The sequence below is a fragment of the Rhinopithecus bieti genome, unplaced genomic scaffold (genome assembly GCF_001698545.2).
Source record: "Rhinopithecus bieti isolate Rb0 unplaced genomic scaffold, ASM169854v2 scaffold_23748, whole genome shotgun sequence".
Classification (NCBI taxonomy): domain Eukaryota; kingdom Metazoa; phylum Chordata; class Mammalia; order Primates; family Cercopithecidae; genus Rhinopithecus; species Rhinopithecus bieti.
The window spans coordinates 352030-372965 of record NW_016811596.1 but is presented as its reverse complement, the minus strand read 5'-3'; the positions used below and the strand labels follow the sequence as shown (position 1 = coordinate 372965).

At 37.3% G+C, this 20936-nt stretch overlaps 1 protein-coding gene across 3 annotated transcripts in view; it reads left to right on the top strand.

Annotated features, from left to right (window-relative positions):
• AQR (aquarius intron-binding spliceosomal factor) overlaps positions 1 to 16880 on the top strand; it is a 124608-nt gene extending 107728 nt beyond the window's left edge. For 2 of the 3 annotated variants that reach the window (XM_017894283.1, XM_017894284.1), the window contains 5 exons: positions 1941 to 2111; positions 5262 to 5347; positions 9828 to 10002; positions 12727 to 12840; positions 16110 to 16724. In XM_017894283.1, coding sequence (XP_017749772.1) covers positions 1941 to 2111; positions 5262 to 5347; positions 9828 to 10002; positions 12727 to 12840; positions 16110 to 16445 — 882 coding nt within the window. In that variant the 3' untranslated portion in view covers positions 16446 to 16724. Of the gene's footprint in view, positions 1 to 1940; positions 2112 to 5261; positions 5348 to 9827; positions 10003 to 12726; positions 12841 to 16109 lie in introns of all 3 variants that reach the window. The other variant, XM_017894282.1, reaches the window with a different exon arrangement.
• The last annotated feature ends 4056 nt before the right edge of the window (positions 16881 to 20936 follow it).

Below are 20936 nucleotides of genomic sequence, written 5' to 3'. Positions count from 1 at the left end.
CATTACTTCAGTCTCTGACCCATTGCCTGGCCATCTTCTCCCTGTGTCTGTCTCCACATGGTGCTGTTCTCTCTTTTTTTGAGATGGAGTCTTGCTCTGTCGCCCAGGCTGGAATACAGTGGTGCGATCTCGGCTCACTGCAAGCTCCGCCTCCCGGGTTTACGCCATTCTCCTGCCTCAGCCTCCCGAGTAACTGAGACTACAGGCGCCCGCCACATCGCCCGGCTAGTTTTTTTTTGTATTTTTTTTTAGTAGAGACAGGGTTTCACCGTGTTAGCCAGGATGGTCTCGATCTCCTGACCTCGTGATCCGCCCGTCTCGGCCTCCCAAAGTGCTGGGATTACAGGCTTGAGCCACCGCGCCCGGCCCTGGAGCGAGTTCTAAAATGTTTGGTCACAATACAGTTCATGTTGTTTTATTGTTAATGCTTCATGTCTAACCTTTGGGCAAAGTACCAAATTGGGAAATGTTAAAGAACAAGAAAACTTAAATGCTTGTAACTCAAGCTGTGTGTCACAAAGAACCAGAATAGAAATGATATTTCTAGAAGTCTTACAGTAATCTCTGTTTCCTTTGCATGAAATCCAGCTTCCTTTTTTTTTTTAATATTGTGTTTATATTCTTATTTTACTTTCTTCTTTCATGTAGTACTTTGGATTTAGTCTCTACTAAACTGGATCAAACAGCTTTGTGTGTGATTCCTCACCTTTAGGTTGAATAAGCCTTAGTTTTAAGCTCCTTACTAGTCTGTAATTGAACAGTAAACCGGACTGACCAATTTGAGGTCACATCCTCATCCCAACCATCATGCAGAGAACAGAAACAAAGCATACAAAAAACATTAAGAAACATGAGGAAGAAGGAAAACATTGTGTAAAATTGAGTCAACTATAATGCTGCTAGGTGTATATGCTGTTAAACTGGGTATTGTATTGGCTTCCCTTTTTTTTTTTTTGAGACGGAGTCTCACTCTGTTGCCCAAGCTGGAGTGCAGTGGCGCGATCTAGGCTCACTGCAAGCCCTGCCTGCCGGGTTCACGCCATTCTCCTGCCTCAGCCTCCCGTGGAGCTGGGACTACAGGCGCCGGCCACCGCACCCAGCTAATTTTTTGTATTTTTAGTAGAGACGGGGTTTCACCATGTTAGCCAGGATGGTCTCGATCTCCTGACCTCATGATCCGCCCACCTCGGCCTCCCAAAGTGCTGGGATTACAGGCGTGAGCCGCCGCGCCCGGCCCTGTATTGGCTTCTTAGTTACTTTGTTCCTTTATAGTTTTGTGTCTGTGTGTAACTACAGTTGTGGTACACTGTATAGAATTTTGTTTTGTTTTTTTTTGTTTTTTTTTTGTTTTTTTTTTTGAGATGAGATCTCACTTTGTCACCAGGCTGGATTGCAGAGGTGCAATTGTAGCTCGCCGCAACCTCTGCCTCCTGGACTCAAGCGATCCCCCCACCTCAGTCTCCAGAGTAGCTGAGACTATAAGCATGTACCACCACGCCCAGCTAATAATTGTGTTTTAGCAGAGACAGGGTTTCTCCATGTTGTCCAGACTGGTCTCAAACTCCTGGACTCAAGTGATCTGTCTGCCTTGGCCTCCCAAAGTGCTGGGATTACAGATGTGAGCTACCATGCCTGGCCAGAATATTACTAATCTATATTGTGATTGTTGTGGTCTTAGGAATATTAAGCCTTTAAGTTGGTAAGTTTTATTTTAGGATTGTTCCATGTATTGCAAATTAGAAGTTTTTATTTATCAGTGTTAATGTAGCATAAGATTATCCCTCAGTTTTATGAAAGATGTTCACTTATCCAAGTTACTAAGTCTTCACTTCTTGCAGTGTGCAAAGTGAACAAATTGTGCTTATCTACATCAGACATTTTCTCTATAAAATTGAAACAAAAGCAAATAAATGCACAATCTGATTGTGTTTGCATTACAGAATCTTGGAGAGGCAGAATACGTAGTAGCACTTTTTATGTACATGTGTTTACTTGGTTATCCTGCTGACAAAATCAGTATTCTAACAACGTATAATGGCCAAAAGCATCTTATTCGCGACATCATCAATAGACGATGTGGAAACAATCCATTGATTGGAAGACCAAACAAGGTACTTTTATAATTATAATAAGTTCTCTTATTCGTCATTTTGGCAAGATGGAAAGGTTTATATTGTTCTGCTTTGTCTCTTTGCTATCTCTTTTTAAGATAGTTGAGAAAATGAAATAATGGTAACTATAAATAATTCTCTGACAACCCTATCTGACAGTCTTGCTGGTTTGCTGTGACTTTCTATCTCAACTACTGCATAAAAGATATTTATTGATGGTAACAGAAATAAATGTTTCTGAAACTTTTTGTTCATAAAATGATATATAACAAATTACATTATAATTTGTGTACTGTAACAAGGAGTATGTTTGTTTTGCTTTGCAGAGATATAATTTAGACTGCTTTTTATTGTGTATAAGGGGAGATTGTCTTGGGAATAAGGGAAGATTGTAAAATGTATTCAGACCTTGGGATTTAAAAAAATGTATTTTTTTATGTAATGAAAAATACATAATATCAAATAAAATGATGCTTCTTTCATTAATGAAGGGTTGAATACATTAGAAAAAAATAAAGATAATACTAATGATAAAATTAGGACTTTGGTTATGAACATGGCTATGTAAAAGCTCACCTTTTTTGGAAATGATGCAAAAGTAAGAGGAAAATGAGAGAAAGAGGGGACAAACTCTATTTTTATAGACTATCTGGACAGTAGTAGAAGAAAAGAGGGCCTTTTGTTATGAAAATCATCCAGCCTTCAGAAAACAGCCTTGCTGACCCCATCTTAACGTCTCACACGTAGCTAATCTAAGAAACTTACTTATTCAGTGATAAATAGTATAAAGGGAACTAGCACAAGCTCAATTTATAGGAAAAAATGAAGAACAGCAAAACATAGATAGGATACATGCTCCAGAAAACATGTTGGCCTGGAAAAGATGAAATTTTTAAATATACATTTTGCTGTAAATTGGAAAATACTTAATGAAGTAACCATATCTTTGAGGAACAGCTACAAAGCAGAGAAATGTAAGAACTCAGAAAGAGATGAAATGTAAGCTGGAAGAAAATAAAATCAGAGGAATGAAAACAAAATCAAAGGAATATAGGGAAGAATAGACACTGCAGAATACTTCATAAGGAATAGAGTGAAACTAAGAAACTAATAATTTTGCAAGTTTAGAAATAGAAGGACCTCAATATTTGAGTCCTTTTACAGAAAATGTGACTCAAATAATAAGGAAAGTTACTGTCTCTCATAATAAGATGGAAATAGGGTGGTTCCAAGGTTGGGTTACGGGGTAGCTCAGTGATGTTATTCTGCCCTGCCAATGTCAGTATGGGAGCCCATTTCTCCACATGGTCAGAGTGGCAAAAGAATTCCCAGGTATAATAGCCACACATAACAACAAAGGACTTATATCCAGAATATATGTGAACTCCTATAAAAGTTATTACTAAATAAGGCAGACCAATACAAAATGGGCAAATGACTTGAACAGACACTTCACATAGGAAGACCTACAGTTAGCCAGTACGTCGTGAAAAAGTGCTTACCATCATTAGTTGTCAAGGAAATACAAATTAAAACTACAATGATATACCACTACCTACCCAAAAGAATGTGTAAAATGATGAAGATTGACATTATGACAAGTGTTGGCAAGGATGTACAACTGAAACTCTAGAACTGGAACATTGCTGGTGAATGTGTAAAGTGGGATGGCAATTTTGGAAAAGTTTGATAGTTTCTTATAAAGTATGCATTTACTATACAGCTCAGCAGTTTCACTTCCACATATTTATTCAAGAGCGATGAAAACATGTCCACAAAAATATTTGTACATGAATATTTATTGCAGCTTTACGCAAAATAGCTTCAAACTAGAAACAGACCAAATTTTCATGAACAGGTGAATGGATAAATTGGTATATTCATTCAGTGAGAGAATACTCAAAAAGGTATGAATTTCTTATATACACACACATGAATATATCTCAGAAACAGACTGATTGAAAGAAACAGGACACAAAATAATATATCCTTTTGATGCTATTTTTATGTAATTCTGGAACTGGCAAAAAATAATCTATAGTGACAGAAAGTAAATCAGTGGTTCCCTGGGACTGGTGGATGCAGATTTGACCAAAATGAGGCCTGAGGTGATGGACATTTTTATTGTGGTGGTGTTCACATGGGAAGATGTATTGTCAAAATTCATCAAATTGTACATTTGAACACATTGTGTAGAAACTATACCTCTATGTAGTTGACTTAAAAAGTGTTTTGTAAACTTCCTAAAGATAGACTATAAATTACCGTTTCTGCAGGGTAAGCAATAAACTTTTTGTTGAATTGATGAAAAGATAAATGCCTGAGTTGCCAGTATTAGTGACTGAAACCTTTCTGATCTTCCCTATTTGTACATACACTGTTTCTTTTCTTTTCTTCTTCTTCTTTTTTTTTTTAAACAAAACAAAACAGGGTCTTACTCTGTTACCCAGGCTGGAGTGTAGTGTCATGATCTCAGCTCACTGCAACCTCCACCTCCTGGGCTCAAGCAATCCTCCCAACTTAACCTTCTGAGTACCTGGAACTACAGGCACACACCACCATGCCCAACTAATTTTTGTAGAATTTGTAGAGATGGGATTTCACTGCATTGCCCAGGCTGGTCTTTAACTCCTGGGCTCAAGCTATCTGCCCACCTTGGCCTCCCATGTACATATATTTTCAAACTGAACAGAAAGTACAATGAAGATTATTTGTTTGTTTTCTTTGATGGAGGAATGCTGTAGACATTTACTAGTGGTATGTTAATTAATAAATAAGCATACTAAGTTACATTGCTGAGCATCAAACTGGGATACTAGGTAATAAGCTAGACATAGTCCCTGCTTTCATGAAGTTTTGCAGTCTAATGGGGGAAGACTGTTAATTCCAAAAATAGTTATTTAGTTATCAGCAAAGGTAAAGACAAGTGCTATAAGTGTGAATAACATAAGGATGTAGTTTGATCTGGTTAGTATGGTTTATTTAATAACATTCATTAACTTGTTCTTGGAATTCCAAGTCTATGATTATGTTTCTTTTGGGTTTGATTATTTTAAGGATAAGATGTTTGTTTGTAGCACATTATTTAAATGATCTCTAGCATCTTTTGGCTTTTGCAAATGCATCATATTTTCCATTTTTTATTTCTAGGTGACAACTGTTGATAGATTTCAAGGTCAACAGAATGATTATATTCTTCTTTCTCTGGTACGAACCAGGGCAGTGGGCCATCTGAGGTACGTAGGAAAGAACCTTCATAATGTTTATTGAACTTTACTATCTATTTCAGTTTTGAAATTTTGTGGCTAAGTGTTCTAAGTATTTTTTAAGTTTAAACTATAATTACTCGGCAACTTTTGCTGCTTTTTGTTGGAATGTAACATCAGATTCCTTGTAGTAACTATTGTCATTGCTGCTGGATATTTTTACTCTTAAATGTTTTAGTAATTTTAACAGTTTTACTCTTTAGTAACACTCAGATAGCATTTTATCATAAAATCTTAATCTGTCCTGTATCTGTTAGAAACGTAATATCAGAAATTAAAGGAGATAAAGAAATAAAAAGTCTTCAGAATAAATTTTCATTGTATAATATGTTTTCTCATTTTTTTTCATATACAATCTTTCAGCTTCAGTGTTAGAGGATAAAGGAGCCATTTGTTCTCCCTGAATTAAGAATTGTCAAAACAAACAATAATCTATTTTTATCATTTATTATGCTGTATATATGTGCTAGAGATTTATGGAAATAATATCTTCTTCTTATAAAGCATCCATTTAGTTTTATATAAACCTTCATCTTATATGACATACTAACAAAACTAAGGAGAGTTTGTTTTATTACTTTATTGGATAGACATGAAAAGAAATTCTCCAGGCTCTCATAATATTGTCATTAAGATCTATTTGGAGCTTAACCCAGTAATCAGGTTTCATGAGATTGATAACTTTTATGTAAGGGTTAAGTAGAGATGTAATGGTTTAAGAAATTGTTTCGCATTCTAAAATAGTTTGTTTTTGTGTATTAAGTATCAAGCCAGTATTTACAGACTTAACTTTTCTAAAAAGCAATTCCTTCTTCTCACTGAGATTTATAAACTGCCATCTGAATGGGCTGTCACTATGGTTTACATAATTAACATCTCAAAAACTTACAGTATGAATATATGAACACTCCTTCCACCCCCTCCTCTCCCTACCTGTTTTCTTAACTCTGTGGTACTTAGTCTTCAAATTCCAGTGACTGTAGTTCTATGCTGCCCTTTGCCTGATGTTTCTGTAAACTTAGAAAAAAAGAAAGATTTTGATGATAAAATGCTTATAAATGAAGGGTTAAAAGAACACCCGATTTCAGTATTGTCTTGAACGTCAACATTTTCTAGCAAGAATACCTTTATCCCAATAAGGTAAATTTATTTGTATTTGCCAAAATTTTCCTTTGAAACTCCAACTTCTTCATGGGGGATAGTGTTGGTGGTGATTGTGCATAGAGGGGATATGTCAGTTTATTATTTATGATTCCAGTTACCCAGGTAGCTTAGCCTAGGTATCTTAGCTAGAATTTTATCAAACTTTTAATAAAAAATTTCTGATTTTTAGAAAGCTAATCTTTCAAATCCTTCCTTTTATATATAGGCAAGAAACTATTTCTGTTTCAGGATACCAAGGAAACCTACTTCCTGCCATATTTCATTTTTTTAATAACATTATTGAGATGTAATTTGCATATACAATTTATCTATTTAAAGTGTTCAATTCAATGATTTTTTTGTATGTTAACAGCTATGCAGTTATCTCCAAATCAATTTTAGAACATTTTCATCACTCTAGCAAGAAACCCTGTACTTAGCAATCACTTCCCTCCCCTGTCCCCAAACCCTTGGCAACCACTAATTTACTTTTTATCTTTGTAGATTTGCCTATTTTGGACACTTAATATAAATGGAATCATATAATATGTGGTCTTTTGTTACTGGCTTCTCTCGCTTAACATATGTTCAAGGTTCATTGTTGTAGAATGTATCAGTACTTCATTCCTTTTCATCGCTGAATAGTATTCCATTGTGTGGCTATGTCACATTTTATTTATCCATTCATCAATTGGACATTGGGTTGTTTCCACTTTGTGGCTATTAGAATGAGTAATGCTGCAATGAATATGCATGTACAGTTTTTATGTGAACACTTGTTTTTCTTTCACTTGGTTATAGACCTAAGAGTAGAATTTCTGGGTCATATGGTAACTCTGTATTTAGCATTTTAGGGAACTGTTAGACTCTTTTTCAAGTGCCTGCCTTATTTCTTTTGCTCACACCTTTTTTCAGCCAGGGTGGACTAATTGGGTGATTGGGTTGGAGCCAGCTTCAGTTCCAGAGGCCTGTTTTAGGACAATGTGGAGCTGTTTAGTAGCCAGAGTAGTGGTACAGTTCTGGTCCCTTTTCCAGCATTCATTGTTCTTGTACCGAACTGATTTGGACAGCCTAGCTACCAACAGAAATGCGCGTAACCTGTTCTGAGCCAAGTAATGAGGCTGCAGCTTTGCTCTGTTATTTCCTCATAGGGGTTCTATCAGAGTGTTGGCGTTGTTGTTTAACAGTGCTTTTCCTCTCCAGCCATCTTCTGGGGACTAAGAAAGAATGTTTCAGTCCACATTGCCCTGCTTTCAAGACATAACTCCAAAGAGCTCTGCCTTCTCATGTTACCATCCTTTGTTTTTTTGCCTGGTGGTTTGTTATGTTCATAGTATTTGGTCATTCATTTAGCAAACATTTTCATATCCATCCATTGTTTGTCAGTGTGCTAGATTCTTAATATTTAGTAATAGATCTAACATTCATGATCTCTGCTGTTGTGGAGTTTAGGGTCTAGTGACAGATTCATTAATACATCCTTGGAAGATCCCTACATTTGAATCTGCAGAAAATTTTTAGTTCAAATCTCCTCATGTACAATGGAGATCACACTTACAAAAGCTACTTTAATGCACTATAGCACTGAAGGCTGGGGAAAAGTTTTCTGAGAGAGACCATACAGTGTTCATTGCAATAGTGCTGTACCTGCGCTCTGTCTAGAGAGAGGGCCTTCTGGATGTGAGGGGGATTACAGTGGTCACCATGAAAACAACAGTTTGTCACCTGCTTCCACCACTAACCCTTTTTCCCCTGAACAACATTAAATTCCACCATAATTGTATTGTAACATTTGTGTGAGAATTTATGCTAAGTATTTCTAGCAGTGTACCTTCAGTTACCAGTGTTGGAACCACCCAACTGTAGTATGACCCCTTGGGGTTCTAAGGAAATATGGCAAAAATAATAATTTGGCTTACAGTAAACTAGAAAATAATATTTCCTTCATGAATCCAGTGTGTCACAAATGTAGAGATTCCTCAAAGTTCCTATAAAGGAATATGTCTTTCCTTCTACCTAAATGAGCATGTCTTAATTTTGTTTGTTGCTGGGGGAAGGCTACCTATCCCCGCTCTGTCCCCTCGCACACATACACATAACACAAGAATATAAGTGATAGTATATGCTGGTGTCACACTGTACCTCCTTAAGGATACTAGATTCTTTTAAGACCATAGACTAGACCATAAAACACCGTAGAAAATGAGGTTGAATTAGAGATACTCCCCAAATATCTTGCATTACACAAAGAAAAGCTATTAAATAGTCCAGTTCCTGGTTCTCTCTGTCTCTCTGAATGTTACAGAGAATAATCTCTGTAACATGAGATCGCTGTAACACTCTTTTACACTTTCTTTCAGAGATTGGAGGTGATTCTCCCAGCCTTTGTTATTCTTCATGAAAGTCTTCTCTTTTGCATAGTACTCAAAATTTAGCCATCTAAAACATCTCAAGTAAAAAAACTGTCCTCTGCATTTGAAACCAAAATTATCTTTTCTCACTAAAACACATTTTATCTAATAGTGAGGTGAAATTACATTAGCCCTCTTTACATTTATTTGATTCAAACCTTTTAAAAAAACTTAGGTTCTTTTAGAAAATAAAGAAAATGACATCATCAGATAGCCAGCTACATGTATAGTTTGATCATTCAATTGAACCATTTTATCACTGTTTTATGAACACTGAGTACCTATTATAGGCCAGGCATTGAATCTAAATACTAGAATAAATACATGGATAAGATATATTATAGGCTGACTGTCGCTTATCTGAAGTTTCAGATTTTGAATTTTCACATTAGGGATGCTCAACTTGTATTGTTTTATAGCATCATACTATATTTCCATTTGTACTTATTGTTGTAAATAAGTATAAAACAGTGTGGTAAGAGTTATCTAGGAAGTAAAATTTTACCTTGATAGAGCCTGGGATTTTGGTAGGTGAAGTGGAAGAAGAGCTAGTTCAGATTGACTCAATGACAGTGATGCATCAAGTTGGTAATTGATGATTGAACTCTACTGTGATACTAATATATTACTTAGACTTTTTTAATAAATGCATTGGTTATTTTGTGATCCCGTCAAAAAGCCAACAAGAGGTTAGTAATAAAGTCTTAACTTTTACTTGGTTTATTAGTCATGTAACATTGATTAACTTCTATTAAGTTTTAAGAAGCTTAACTTTTATTGCCAGGGCTTAACAGGACTATCTAATGAAATATGTAATAAAAAAAAATTAAAAAAAAAAAGCTGCATAAATGTTAATAATCTTGAAGTGTGCTAATTATTTTGTTTATTTCCCAAAGGGATGTCCGTCGCTTGGTAGTGGCCATGTCTAGAGCCAGACTTGGACTTTATATCTTCGCCAGAGTATCCCTCTTTCAAAACTGTTTTGAACTGACTCCAGCTTTCAGTCAGCTCACAGCTCGACCCCTTCATTTGCATATAATTCCAACAGAACCTTTCCCAACCACTAGAAAGGTAGGACTTCTTTCTTCATTTTACAGGCAGCGTTCCTCAGAGTGGGAAATTGGGATTTTCTTATAGGTGACCACATTAGCTTGGAACATTATTATAGATAATTTAGTCCCTGTTTTAGAGTGTGCTGCACTGAGGAACTGAGTTAGATTTTCTATATAAAAATAATACCGGCAGGGCGCAGTGTCTTATACCTATAATCCCAGCACTTTGGGAGGCCAAGGTAGGAGGATTGCTTGAGCCCGGGAGTTTGAGACCAGCCTGGGCAACATAGCAAGACCTCGTCTCTATATAAAAAATAAATAAATAAATAAAAATTAAAAATAATAATGTCAGCCCACATTTAGTCACTACCATGTATTAGGCAGGCAGTTCTTCACTACATTATCTCACTTTCATCTCAGTAAAAACAGCCTATTAGGTTATTAGATTATTTTATTAACCCCATTTTACAAATGGAGAAATTTAGGGTCAGAGAAGCTAAGTAGCTAGGCCATGCATCTAGCAGATAGAGGAGCCAAGATCTGAAAAGCCAGGAGGTCTTTTCGAATAACATCCCAGAGTTCATGTAATTTATCATTATACTATACTGTTCATCTTCAGCTTTGTGAGGAGAACTTAACTACTTACTTGCAAATAGAGCAATAAATAGTTGAGTTCTTAAGAAGCTTACATTCTGGGGAAATGAGGGAGGAGACAGCACATATATTTAATGAAAAGATAGAGAAATACTACTCCCTCCTATCCCCCCTTCTTTCTCCCCTTTTCCTAACACCTTCCCTCCTTAGGTAACCAGTCTCTTTAGTTTTTCATTTAATCCTTATATTCCTTTTGTATAAAGGAGAAGAGATATGTTTTTTTATATATTATTTTTCTTCTTACATGAAGGTTATTATACTATAGACTTTTGGTCTTTGCTTTTTTATTTAATGAATTGTCCTAGGGGGTCCATTGGGTTTTAAATAACATTATTTTAGATGTTCACGGTATACGTCTTCCCTCCACCCCTCTAAAAAAATCTTAAGTCTTGTGTGTTTAATAATAATAAGTACTTTTAAAAAACTGCCTTTTATTTACTTATTTTTGAAGAAATGCTGCGGTGGAGAAATAGGAAAATGGTGGAGAGAGATCATGGGGTGGTAGGGTCACATAAAGCCTCGAGTGTCAGACTCAAGTCTAGACACAATCCTATTATATCTGAGTTTCTCCATCTTTTGTGGGCTGTTAAACAGACAAATTACTGACAAGAGGTCTGGGACAGAGCCTAGGTGTCATCATGTGTAACAAGCTCCCCAGGTGCTTTCAGTGTAAGGGCTACACATCACACCTGAAGAAATCTGAAGTGCAGGTCAGACAGTATCACTGAACAGAAGGCTTGGAAACCCATGCTTTAGATAACACTCATGAGTTCAAGGCCCTGGGGAGGTTAGGGCTGAGAACATCTCTCCATCTTCTGCTCAAGATATAGTGAGGGGCGGAGAGTGCTGTGTCTCAAGGAAAGGCAGTTCTTGGCAAGACTCCAGAAAATAAGCTGACAAACAAAAACTCTTCCATGTTCCTAGTCATAATAACATGGCAGTATTTGTACATACGAGTTCTGACCATTGCAGAAAATAACCATTAATCAAAAGAATACCTGCTTAGATGGAATGCTGCCATCCTGCTTACTTCTGAGAAGTGTTGTTTAATTTACTAAATTATTTCTAACTTCATGTTCTTAAAGTGACAAATTATTTAAAGATTGAATCCTTTTTTGGGGTATGTTTTTTACCTTAATGGTTTCCTGAATTGTTCCTATCATAAGAAAGGATAAGACTTTATAAACATTTTATTAATAACTATAAATAAGAAAGTTGTTAATCTCTATTTTAGGGTGGTTTACAAAGAAGTGCAAGTTCTGTATTTTCTTTACTACTTTACCCACACTTACAGAGCAGTGTTTCTTAGATTGTTGTCAGAAGCTACAAAGAATCAGCTCATTCCACCCAGACCTTCTGAATCCGAATCTATAGGGGCTGGAGCCTAGGTGCCTGCAATTTAATAGTCTACCCCAGATGATTCAGATAGACACTAAAATTTTAGAAAGAGCATTTGAATATTTACCCTCTTGACTCATAGTCATGTGTTAAATAAAAGTAAATGTTAGCCTCTTATTTTTTAGAAAAATATAAATAGGACAAAGAGTGTTAATATTTTCTTTCTGAATTATCTTATGAACTGTCTTTGGAGCATGCACAGTCTTAGAAACTGCTGTTTCAGACCATGTTGACTTTTCTCTCTAGTCAAATAATTACTTATCTCTTACTAATTCTTTTATATTAGGTAGTAGACTAAAACCCATACTTCACTTACCAGCCTAAAATTATATTAAAAGCTGGCGACTCTTAGCTCTTCTAGTCTCTAACTTTTCTAAATTTCAGTGGAATCACTATTCTTCACGAAGTCTTTTTTTTTTTTAATAATCTTTTTTTAATGGGAGTCATGTGGCCAGCAGGCAGAACGTGCTGACCTGAGCCCCTTTTATTCTATTTAAGTCTTTTTTTTTTTTTTTAACATTCATGAAGTCTTCATTCTACTCTTCATACTTGCATTTTATGTCCTCTTACAGTTAGTTCTTCCATACCCTAATCGTGTTTATTCATAAGATTAAGAAATGGGTTTATGTTGAAGTGTTACCTTCTAGGGTTGTTTTACTAGATACTTAACATTCTTTTTTCCTTCTTCTAGAATGGAGAGAGACCATCTCATGAAGTACAAATAATAAAAAATATGCCCCAGATGGCAAACTTTGTATACAACATGTACATGCATTTGATACAGACTACACATCATTATCATCAGGTGAGTTTCTCAAAATTGACATTTTTCTTGCTGTAGAAATAATTTTCTTTTTTTCGGAATAAATCTTTAAAGTACCTAATTCCTTGTGGGAAATCAACTAAACTAAAGCAGGCTATTATTATTTATGTAACATTCATATTTTTAAAACATCTTTATATAGATAGAATTCCACATACAAGAAAGTCCACAAACTTAAAGTGTACAATTTTATATGTTCTGGCATAGGTGTTTACCTGTGAAGCTGTCGGCACAGTCGAGATAAAGAGCATATCCATAATCCCAAGAGTTTTCGCTTGTGCCCATTTGTAATCCCTCTTTGCCCTTCACCAGTCCCCTTTTTACCTTCCCAGGCAGCCAAGGATCTGCTTTCTGTCTTGATAGGTTTGCTTCCATTTTCTAGATTTTTATATAAATGGAATCATACAGTAAGTAGTCTTATTTTTTCTGGCTACTGTTGCTTATACAAGTCTCTGCACTTTATCTTGGGTAGACACCTAAGAGTGGAATGGCTGGATTATATGTTAAGGATGTGTTTAACTTTTTAAGAAACTGCCAACCTGTTTTTCAAAGTGGTTGACCCACTTTACACTCTCACCAGCAGTGTGAGAGTTCTGGTTGCTACACATCCTCACCCTCACTTGATACGGCAGGCCTTTTTTAAATTTTGGCAGTTCTAATAGATATACAGTGGTTTCAGTCTGGTTTTAATTTTCATTTCCCTAAGGACTAGTGATGTTGAGCATCTTTTCATGTGGTCATTTGCCATCTGTATATCTTTGGGGATGTGTCTGCTCAGGTTTACTGCTCATTTTTTTATTGGATTGTATATTAAGTTTCAAGAGGTTTTTATTTGTTCTGGCTACAAGCCCTTTATCAGATATGTATTTTACAAATATTTTCACCCACTCTGGCTTGTTTATTTATGTTGTGTCTTTCAAAGAGCAAAAGTTTTAAATTTTGAAGTTCAGTGTATCAAATTGTTCTTTTATGATTCATGCTTTTGTGTCCTAAAATACATAGCCTAACTCAGAGTTACAAAGGTTTTTTCCAGAAATTGTGTAGTTTTAGGTTGGATGATTAGGTGTGATGCATTTTGAGTTAATTTTTTATATGATACAGGTAGGATTGAGTTTTATTCATTTGCCTGTGGATATCCAGTTGTTTCAGCACCATTTTCCTAATAGGCTGTTTTTTTCTTTGTTGACTTTCTTGTCATCTTAGTCAAAATATCAATTGACTATATATGTGAAAGTCTGGGCTTTCTATTCTGTTCCATTGTTCTGTATATCCCTTTGCCATGACTGTACTACCTTGATGATAGTAGCTTTACAGTCAATCTGGAAATTAGATAACGTAAATCCTTTAGCTTTGTTCTTCATTTTAGAAATTGTTTTAGCTATCCCAGTTCCTTTTTTTTTTTTTTTTGAGACGGAGTCTCGCTCTGTCGCCCGGGCTGGAGTGCAGTGGTCGGATCTCAGCTCACTGCAAGCTCCGCCTCTCCGGTTTACGCCATTCTCCTGCCTCAGCCTCCCGAATAGCTGGGACTACAGGCGCCCGCCACCTCGCCCGGCTATTTTTTTTAGTAGAGACGGAGTTTCACCATGTTAGCCAGGATGGTCTCGATCTCCTGACCTCGTGATCCGCCCGTCTCGGCCTCCCAAAGTGCTGGGATTATAGGCTTGAGCGCCCGGCCTTCCTTTGCTTTTCTATATACATTTTAGAATCAGCAGGTCAGTTTCTACGCCCAAAGGCGTGCTGCAGTTTTTAAAAGGATATTTTGAAGAGTAGGATTGTTTAGGATCCATTTGGGGAGATTAACATCTTTATGTATTGAGTCTTCCTATCCATGAATAAGATCTCTCATTTATTTAGATCTTCTTTGAATTCTCATCAGGGTTTTGTAGTTTTCAATATACAAAACTTACACAGATTTTATTAACATTCTGCTAAGTATTTTTTTTTTTCTTTTTTTTTTTTTTTTTTTTTTTTGCTGCTATCGTGCATGGTACTTTTAAAAATCTTCAAGCCGGCACGTGGCCTCATGCCTGCTAATCCCAGCAGTTTGGGAGGCTTGAGGTGGTCGTGGATCACCTGTGGTCAGGGAGTTCGAGACCAGCCTTGGCTAACATGGTGAAAACCCCATCTCTACTAAATATTACAAAAATTAGCCAGGCATGGTAGTACATTCTGTAATCCCAAGCTACTTGGGGAGGCTGAGGCAGAGAATCGCTTGGAACCAGGAGGACGGGAGGTTGCAATGAGCTGAGATGGCACCACTGCACTCCGCCTGGGCGACAGAGCCAGACTCTGTCTCAATAAATTAAATGAAATTAAATAAATAAATAAATAAATAATTTCAATTTCCAGCACTGTAAGCAGAGTCCCTGATGAGAAGTTACTAGACTGTCATGGGGCAAAGGGCAGGCTAAGCATATAGAATTGCTCCAGTTTTCTGGTTGAACAGGACAGAAACCTTGTTCCTTGCTGCTCCCTTCTCCCATGACTTTGTCTTAAGGCCAGGCTCCTCTCTACCTCTTACAGGGCTCTTTTTCTTTTTTCTTTTTTCTTTTCTTTTTTCTCTTCTCTTTTCTTCTCTTCTCTTTTCTCTTTTTCTTTTCTTTTCTGTGTTCTGTTCTGTTCTGTTCGAGACGGAATCTCACTTTGTCGCCCAGACTGGCGTGCAGTGGCACAATCTCAGCTCACTGCAACCTCCATCTCTCAGGGTCAAGCGATCCTCCTGCCTTAGCTTCCCAACTAGCTGGGACCAAGCTTAGCTGTTTTTGTATTTTTAGTAGAGACAGGGTTTCACCATGTTGGCTAGGCTGGTCTGGAACTCCTGACCTCAAGTGGTCCATCTGCCTCAGCCTCCCAAAGTGCTGGGAATGCCACCATGAGCCACCGCACCCAGCTCACAGGGCTCTTTGATTAAAGTTGACCCTTTCTTGAGTTAGTTTTATAATCAGTCGTAATCAGTCACTATTTTTTGCAGAAATGTTTACAGCAAAGTCTGTTGCTTAAAAATCTAATGGCTTTTCGTGGTTGTTTTCCTCTCTGAAGATTTTATATGTATATTGATTATCAGTATATGACATCTGTGTAGGCATATTCCTTGGTGTTAGCAGGACCTAGACCATTGTCATCAGAGGTGTTACGTCTGTAATGTAAAATGATCAGCACTGTTTTGGAGAACTCTAGAATGATAATGTGAGAGCTTAGCTTTATAAGCTGTTTTTCATATTGGTATTGTCTTTTTTTTTTTTTTTAATTAGACTTTATTACAACTACCACCTGCTATGGTAGAAGAAGGTGAGGAAGTTCAAAATCAAGAAACAGAATTGGAAACAGAAGAAGAGGCTATGACTATTCAAGTTGACATCATACCCAGTCCAACAGACACCAGCTGCAGTCAAGAAACTCCAGCCTTTCAAACTGACACCACTCCTAGTCAGACCGAGACCACCGCCAGTGAGACAGGAGCCAATTCCAATCCAGAAGCCATCCCTGCTTTATCTGAAACCACCACTACTGTGGCAGGAGCTGTATCTGCACCGGCAGAGACTTACACACCTCAGGATGCCACATCTGCCCCAGAAGGGACCAAGTAGCCAAACTGTAGTCCTAACGGAGGACATGTCATTCAAAAAGTCTGAGTAAAGTTATTTTCTGTATTTTATATTTACTACTGCCATTTTACTGTCACTAATTAATGTTCAGTTCTTATATTAACTGATGTTGGTGTCTTGAATGTATTTTTTTAAATTATGTGTATGAACAATTCTAGTTTCATTTGTTCAGCCAGAAGAGTAAATAACCATTCCTCTCATGTTTTGATCACTGAGTGTATCTGTAATCATACCTACATTAAAATCATTTTCTGTAGAATATATAACATATACTGCACATTTTTAGTGAGCTTCTCTCAAGAAGAGGACAGACTACACCAGACTTAACCATGAATACGCTTAAGTGTCCAAATTGAGAAGGAACTTGTTTCTTCTGTTATACTATCAAATGCTTAAATTCTGTTTCCTTTTTTCTTACTGTTCTTTACATAAAGTAATATCTTTATGTAAAGATACTACTGGCAGTAAGATACAGGTTTCTCCGATCTATCAGAGTGGTCACATGCATTTCCTTCTGTCAAATCTTAGAATCACCTAAGATATCTGTTTATTCTTGAGGCACACCTCAGACTGAATGAGTCAGAATCTCAGGATTAGAGCCCAGGAATCTATATTTTAGGAGGTTCTCCACACCACTAATGTTTGGGTTGCTGGCAGAGTGGCATCAGCCAAGGCTGGTGAGGCTGAGCCAGGATTTGTCATCAGCTAAATAGGAAGACTCTGCCAAATCAATCTGGGCAAGAAGCAGGATCCTGAGTCTGGGCAATGAGAGTCAGAGAACTTAACTCCTGTGTGCAGGGTAGAATTTTCCTATGGCAGAAATTCTGAGTTTTCTGCCTTATTTTTCTTGGGATAATCAGCCACAAGGAGACCTTCAAGTAAAATGTGGTTCAAATATGGGAAAGCAGGGGTACTTAGGACCTTGCTACTCAAGTATGATTTGTGAACCAACAGCATCAACATCGTATTGAAGTTTGGTATTTATAGAAATGCAGAAGTTTGGGCTCTGCTCCAAACCTATTAAATCTAAATCTACATTGCAACAAAGTCCCCAGGTGATTCACAGGCACTTTGTAGTTTGAGAAGCGTGTACTAAGATTACTGTGTTGTCTTCACATGAATGAGGCTATAATGGTAGAATTACCAGTGAATGTGACTAATGTTTTCTGACAAAGGACCTCTGCTTATAAGGTCCCTGGGCATGGTGCCCAGAACTGGGGGAAAAAAAAAAAAGAAATGTTTATGTGTATGTGTAGAGGGGAAAATTGCCCACTAGTTCTCTGTTTCCCAGTTTGATCATCTGTTAGAGTATCTAAAGGGGAGCATTTCCCCCAAAGTGTCTCCTCTAGTGCATCTACCTATGGGCCTGGCCATGTCCAAGGAATCTTTGAAGAAATAAGCAAGAACTGCACACTACCATTGAAATCCTTCTGGGCCTGACATTTTGAAGGAATGATTGCTTCATAAGGAAATTAAACCCAGAAAGTCAAGTCAGTTATATTTTTGAGTAACTAGTGTTTGCTCAACTCTACCGGGCTGTGTTGAATATGGGCCAGACTCTCATTTTATGATGTGTCCTACTGCATCAGGACACTTGTGTCAGTGTCAGGTGAGGAGGGGAGATGAGAGTGGCGAGGCGATGAGAGGAGTGAAATACGAAGGGCGCAATGCTAGGAAACCCAGGTCTATTTGTTATCAGAGTAAGGCTCAAGCCAGATAGCCTGTTATGTAATTTCTCATTTTGAAAGCAGGTGCTGTGGGCATCTGTATGCACTCATAGAATTATTTTCATTTGTAAATATATGGTATCAGGCCAAGCAAGGGAAAGAAGCTTTACTGTATTACCATCTTTCCTGGAAAAGAGAGATTTTTCTCTCTCCCTTAGGGGATATGAGGTATGATACCTGCAACCAAAATAAGTGGACTGTTAAGCTGCTCTCTCAACTATTTTCCAAGCAATGTACATCACTCTTGCCTAGATGAGTGACCATACTTTTTTCTTTGCTCCTTGGTTTTTCTGTCACTAAAAAGCAAATTTAGGTGGAAGATGGATGGGTAAATCCTTTGTCCTTGTCAAAAGAATTTAAAAGGGGTAAAGGCAGTGGGATTTGAATTCTTTTAACTGTTTATTCATTGGAAAGGCAAGTGAGTGGCAGTTGACTATAGAATCTTGGGAATTTTTGAAGGAATTTAAGAGCTCTACTTATTTTAAGTAATGAGGAAACAATCAGAGAGACTTAACCAGGGTGGCAACTGTGGAAGAGTGGGGTAGAATCCAAGTCTACAGTTCTACAGCAGTGCTTTATTTTTTCAATCAAGCATACATGAGGGATTGCTTAATAAATTCAAGAGTTTTCTATATAATTTGAGATTACTACAGACACAGGTACTCTAGCCATGTGACTGTTTCAGATTAGTGTTCCCATTGCTCTCCATCCTGTTTTTCATGTCTAAATATGTCATGATTTTAGAATCTCTTTTTAAAGAAAACCAGAGAGGCATGCCAAAAAACAATGAGCATGAAATGAAGCAATTCAAGTATTTAGAATTTCTTTTTTCTTTTTTTTCTCAAAATGCTGAGTTAAGAAAGTTCATTGCCAACAGTTGAGAATAAATAGCTCTATTGATTTAGGCAAATGAATGAGAAGATCTAAACATTATCAAGACTCCTGAAGTTGGTGTAATAAAAGTTGAGATGTTTTGCTAGATGCTGAGAGAAAAGGCATAAATGGGCCATTTGTGCTTCTGTAAACAAATGAAATTTTGTAATGATCAGGAGACAGCATGATACTGTAAAACACAATTTGGACTCATCCAGACCTGGCTCAGAATTTTAGCTAATTTGCTTATCAGCATTTGGTTTGACCTTAGGCAAATTTTATAACCTCTCTAAGCCCATTTTCTTTATCTGTAAATAACAGGGAAAAGATCTGTTTGGATTTGGGGCAGGAGAGTTGTTTGTTTTATAGGCTAATGTTTATAAAAATAATCTGTCACTTAGGTGCTTAGTAAATACCAGTTTCTCTCTCTGTTTTTCTTCAAAACTTTGTTGACAATGTAGGATATTGCCAACTAATCCTTTGACTTGAGTGCTTAGCCATGCCCCAATCCAAGGAGCATGAAGGATGATCAAGAAGGGGACACCTAGTGGCAGTTGACCTTTGAGGATCTGTCTAGGATCGAGTCTACTGATTTGGGACCTCTGAATCAGTACATTATAACATCGAGGTGATCTCTGCCAAAATTAAAATTCTGGCAGAACAGTATAAGCAGAGGAAGACACTAGGTCTTTCTGAAATATGGAGCTGATAACTTCCTTCAGTTCTGAATTCTGTACTGTCACACCCCCAAATCATCTTTATTGTTGCATGTACTTAGCTTTGTGCCTTGAATTGCTATTTCCTTTTTATCTTGCACTCAGATGATATTTTAGAGATGTTTCTTCAATCAAAACAAGATAAAGGTTTTAAAAAAAAAACAAAGTGACCCTTTTGCATAAGCCAGAAGAGCAGTGCCTTGCTTCCTGTGAAAAATGCTTGGCAGTTAGCCTGTGTAATTATTTAGCAATCATGTTAATAGATGTTTAAGAATAATGGAACTGGAGCTGTACTGAGCCAAGGGTGGAAAGGAAGACATGTGAGACTACTTTTTCTTCATCCACCGATACTCTTCAGTTACAAGGATTTAATTTAAAAGAGTTTTAATTAAATGGAATCCAGAAGCTTTGGACGCTCCTGTTTTTCTTAGAGACAAAACTGGAACTTGACTCGGAATGCAGCATGGTACTCCTGACTGACAGTGTGCCAGCTTTATTCACTTATCTCTCTACCTTTTGGCTTACATTTATTTCAGGGCTGGCTGACCTTTTGAGCTTATGTGCAAAGATGGCTGATACCATTATTTTTCAACATACATGACAGAAAATACTACTCTTGAAAAATACTCTGAGAAATATGTTCTATGGCCAGATAGGTTTGGGAAACAATGTTCCTCCTTTGCAGAATCACAATGCACTGTTAGCTAATTAAAGGCTCTCAGATGTCCCACTGGAAATAATCATGTTTAGCTTTGTTTAACCTAGCATTTCTCAAACTTAATAGAGCATAAAACCTTTTTTTTTTTTTTTTAATAAGATACTTTGGTTAGCTGTTGCCTTAGAACACAATTTGGGAACCAGTATTGCCGGGCGCGGTGGCTCCCGCCTGTAATCCTAGCACTTTGGGAGGCCGAGCCGGGCGGATCACCTGAGGTCCGGAGATCGAGACCATCCTGGCCAACATGGTAAAACCCCGTGCCTACTAAAAATACAGAAATTAGCTGGGCATGCTGTCAGGAGCCTGGAGTCCCAGCTATTCTGGAGGATGAGGCAGGAGAATCACTTGAACCCAGGAGGCGGAGGTTGCAGTGAGCCGAGATGGCGCCACTGTACTCCAACCTGGGCGACGAACAAAAACTCCGTCAAAAAAAAAAATA